At 39.8% G+C, this 4735-nt stretch overlaps 1 protein-coding gene across 1 annotated transcript; it reads right to left on the reverse strand.

Moving 5' to 3' along the window:
• Nucleotides 1-3852: 3852 nt before the first annotated feature.
• Nucleotides 3853-4422, reverse strand: LOC309797958 (late histone H2B.L4-like). The gene has a single exon (XM_082646325.1). The coding sequence runs from the start codon at nucleotides 4391-4393 to the stop codon at nucleotides 3977-3979; it is 417 nt and encodes a 138-aa protein (XP_082502451.1). The 5' UTR covers nucleotides 4394-4422; the 3' UTR covers nucleotides 3853-3976.
• Nucleotides 4423-4735: the final 313 nt, after the last annotated feature.

Below are 4735 nucleotides of genomic sequence, written 5' to 3' on the forward strand. Positions count from 1 at the left end.
CGAGTGGTGCTTAAGCTTCTCTGATTGGATCTCCCATCATCCGAGGCCTATATCACCAAGGTTGTTTTCAAAAATAGTAAAGCCTGGAAAAGAATAGACACAGATTACCTGAAGAAGTTAGAGTAGACCCTTCAGTTCCAAGATTAAAATTTTTCCGGGTAGATTAGAATCTGGGATAGATTTTTTTTCCCTTGAACTTTTTGGTTTACTTATTCGTTTGCTGTGTTTGGATCCACACTTCAAATGAATTCCATAACATGGGTAATGGAGAAAAGAGTTTGAATGGGATATTTTTGCCCTAGCAATACTATTTTCCACGCGTTGATGGTTCTAATTTGTGGATTAAGCATTACACTCTTTTCCTCAGGTTGTCTTTACAGTAAACCACACACACCATTAGATCGCAATTGCTCACTAGGTACCCTTCTTTCTGCAAGAACCCACGGAAGTGTATAATCACAATCGCTCACTCCCCCTTCCCATCTTCAACAACGAAAAATCACAAAATTCCCTTTATCTTCTTACCTTTCTAAATTTTGTATGTGTTGCTCACCCTTGCATGCCCAGTCTTCACTCTCCAGACCTATTATGCATATTAGGTAAACATATTACCTATTATATAATATGTATAAATAATGATCCTATTTCATTTCTGATTTCACAAAAGCAAAACACCCAAAGCACAATAGCAGTGTCCTGGTGTATTAGAGCTCTTATACTTTTTACAGAGACCATAGCTTTGAGACTAACATGCAAAAATAACCTTGGTAATGAATCTCTGTTTCATATGGAGAAAAACTGGCATTTTGATGCAGCAACCATTAGCATGATAGACATTAAGTGATTTTCTGAGGTCAACTCTTTTCAAAGTGGTCCACACTTGTTTCTCAGAAAAGGCACCTGGCTCTACCAAGAGTTTGGAGTTCTGAAATTTTTTTTCCAGTGTGTACAACAATTTCTATTTCTTACACAGAGGAAGGTATGCACCTGATTTCATGGTAGATTTTAATGGCAAGCTGTGCAGCAAGCTCTCTTTATTTCAAAACCTTTTAAGTTTCATCTTTCCCAAATAATAATAAGTAATGAACTTCATGAGGGGGCTTATTGGCCAAAATCCTAATTCTGCTGATCTCAAAGAGATCGCTGGAGGTAATATTGGCCCCCTTCATACCTGCAATTTTCTGTGAACTCTCTCTACTGTCTTATCCTGTCCCCCATTTTGCTCTTCAGCAAGTGGTGCTGTGACCAAGGTAGAATACTTTGTTTTTTGTCTCTCCACAGAATGAGCCCGAGAAATTTTTTAATTTTGCAACTTATATAGCTTTTGTCTCATTGTTTGCCTGAGAGAGACATCCTTTACTACCTTGTACATCCCAGTCAAAATGATTATTTACAACTGATTTTACATGTTCAAATGAAACACTTCACAATCATGAGGAAGTACTGGGCTTTAAAGCAAATCAGAATATACTGCACAAGACTGAAATCCCACAGATCATCCTCTCTCAACAGTCGTAGGAAGGTAGAAATCTGTTTTAAACAAGAAATAGAAAATCAGCAACTTCTTTGAAATTTGGCAGTACACTTATACAAAAATGACACAAATAAAAATCTTCATGGGACACAAATAAAACACAATGGAAAAGAACAGATATGAACCTTAACATTCAAACCACTTGAGGTAAAAGGAGACATATTAGGTCTTCTATTGCTGATAAACCTCCTCTAAACTGATGCAAGGGGCTGAAGAAATGACTTGCTCTGGATTTAAGTCATTAAATCCCCATGATTAAATATAAGTAAGGAACCAAAAAAAAAAAAAAAAAGCAAAGTTCCACAGTTCCTTTCCCCTTAATCTCCAGTTTGATTATCATACAAAGGCTATTATCTGTTCAGCCCTGGTCACTGGACAACATTTGGGGCCAATGGCTGTAGCTCACAGGCTGCCAGACCCCCAGTGGAGACAGGAGCTTGAGCTGCTCTCACTTGACACTCTTCAATGGATATAAAATTGCATGTCATGAAAGTTTGTATTTTAAAGTTTCTCTGCTAGGAAAGAATTGATTGATACATCTGTAGGGATATTTCAAATAATTTCAACAACCAGGGATTTAGAAAAGTGAAATGTTTGTGAAAACTTTGTTTTGCCACTTCTGTAAGCTATTATCAGTTCCCATTTATATATTTAAATGTATGCTTAAACTGGGATATGTTGATAATGTATAATAGGGGTAGTTGATGTATATAACTGCTCCTCCACAATTTCTATTGCATATCACACATAAAATAATTCTGAAAGTTCCATAACACGCTCACACGAGGACGAGAATAAATTGGGAAGTGAAATTCATGGGAAAATAAGTTAGATCTCATAGAAATCTATAAAGCCTGACATAGAGAAAGCACTAAAACTGGGTTCAAGAAAAGGTTGGAATTTTGCAGTTTATCTAGCTTTTCTCTCTTTGGCTGAGAGTGACATCCTTCACAGGTTTGTACATCCTAATCCAGGGGTACTTAAAATTTCTTTTTAATTTTTATATTTTTTCTTAAAGTATAGGTGAGTTACAATATTATATTAGTTCAGGTTTATAACAAGTGATTCAAAATATTTATATATTATACTGTTTAAAGTTATTATTAAATAATTTCTATATTTCCCTGTGCTGTACAGCATATCGTTGTTGCTTATTTTAAAAGTGCAGAATGAATAGATTTTAATATACTGAAATATTAATTTCTAATGAAAACCATAGTAAATTACAAAGGATTGAAATCATAGAGTGCATTCTCTCTCTCCAATGATGTAGGAAATTAGAAATCAATTTTTTGAAAAATGGACTAGGAAAATCAACAAATCCTTGAAATTCAGCAACATATTTTTAGAAAAAGATTAGAAGAAAAGGCAATGCACCAAGAAGAAAGCACAATGGATATTAAATTCAATAAATATTATTAGAAGCATTAACATTCAAATTACTTGAGGTAGAGGAAGGAGTCATCTTAGTTCTCTTAACTGCTGAACTTCCCCCTCTTATTTTCATGCAAGGAGATAGAGACATGTCCCACTACCAGATCTGGTTGTGTGTACTTAAATCACCATGATTAAAAGCAAGTACTCGAAGGGAAAACCACAGGGAAACTATCACACCTCCTTCCCGCTCACTCTCCCGGCTGAGTATCACAGGAAGGCTGTTATTTGTTCAGCTCTGGACGCCCCACCACACTCTGGGCCAATTGCTCTGGCTCAGGGGCTCCCAGTCCCTCATAAGCTGCTGCTCCTCAGACTGTGGCTACAGCTGCTGTCATTGGATGATCTCATCATCCATGCAGAATTACAGTTCAGTCAAGATTTCTGGATAAAAACCGAAAAGTTTTAGGCATAAAAAAATAAAATCAGAGAAATCTGAATTATGTAGAATACTAATTTCACGAGGTATGGTGCTTGATTCTAGAAAATTAGATTATTTAGTTTTACACTGCGTTTGGGTCCTATTTTATGTACTTAACTGAATTCAGATTTGAGATATGTTAAAGGCGTATGAACGTGTAAGTGAGATTTTCATGTCCACTACTTCACTCTTTCAGTTACTATATCCCACATAAAAATCTCTGGATGATACTGCTATATACAGCTGGGAGAATGACAATAAAAATGGTCAGTGAATCTTGTATGGAAAGAATTTTGACCATAAAAATCCCTAAAATGGGTGAACAGAGAAACCACAAGTAGAAATGACCAGTTAGGAAAGTGACAAGGTGCATTTTGGCTAAGACTAGTTCGTGATTCTCTGTGGAACGAATGGCACTAAAGACATATACTCAAGCAGAGTGGATGAGGTTTATGGTATTTCCCTCATGGCACAGGGCGAAAACCCAGAGTGGATCGGACTCTTCAGAGCTACAGGTCTTTTCCCGCCAAATGAGTGGCTCTGAAAAGAGCCTTTGGTTTGAGATGCTCAGATGGTCCGGAGGCAGCTCATTTGCCAGTGGTGTATCTGATGACGGCCTTGCTGGCTTTGGACATGGCATGCTTGCCCAGCTCCCCAGGCAGCAGCAGGCGCACGGAGGTCTGGATCTCTCCAGAGCTGAGGGTGGAGCGCTTGCTGGAGCAGACCAGGTGCGCCGCCTCGTTGGCGATTCGCTCAAACATATCCTTAACGAACGAATCCATGACGTCCACGGCCTCCTCTGAGAGGCTCAGGCCCTCGTGGGCCTGCTTCAGCACCCTGGGGAAATAGGCGGCAAAGCTGTCGAAGCCATCAGAGCGGCGGCGGCTGCGGTAGCCGCGGCGCTTCGGTGTCTTCTGCTTCGGGTTCTTTGGCTCGGCTTTGGAGGGCTCTGCTTCCTTGGTGGCCAGGCTTTCTTCAGACGTCTCAGGCGAAGGCTCAGACATGTCAGAACCGTCTCCCCCACAGCTCAGAGGGAAGGACAGTGCGGCAGTTGAGTGCCGCTGGCCCCGTTTATACTCCCTGCCTTCTCTGATGTCACGGGCAATGTTCATATCTGATTGGATAAAATGCAAAGCAGGGAGGCCTGTCACTAAGGCACCCCATGTCACGTGTGATTGGATGGCCCCCTGCTTGGCCTCCAGTCAACCAATCACAGTGGAAATCTGGTGACCTTTAAACTTTCCGTGACCTCTACCAGAAAATCTTTGAACTATGCCCCACGTAGGCAAAGTTCACCTCAGCTGATTTATGCCTACTATTTATGCATGAGAACTCTGAGAAGTTGT

The sequence above is a fragment of the Mesoplodon mirus genome (genome assembly GCF_964341445.2).
Source record: "Mesoplodon mirus genome assembly, contig: HAP1_SCAFFOLD_1303, whole genome shotgun sequence".
Taxonomy (NCBI): Eukaryota; Metazoa; Chordata; class Mammalia; order Artiodactyla; family Ziphiidae; genus Mesoplodon; species Mesoplodon mirus.

Bases quoted from the DNA above. Each gene is read 5' to 3' on its own strand.
- LOC309797958 (XM_082646325.1), bottom strand. From the start codon at position 4,393: ATGTCTGAGCCTTCGCCTGAGACGTCTGAAGAAAGCCTGGCCACCAAG.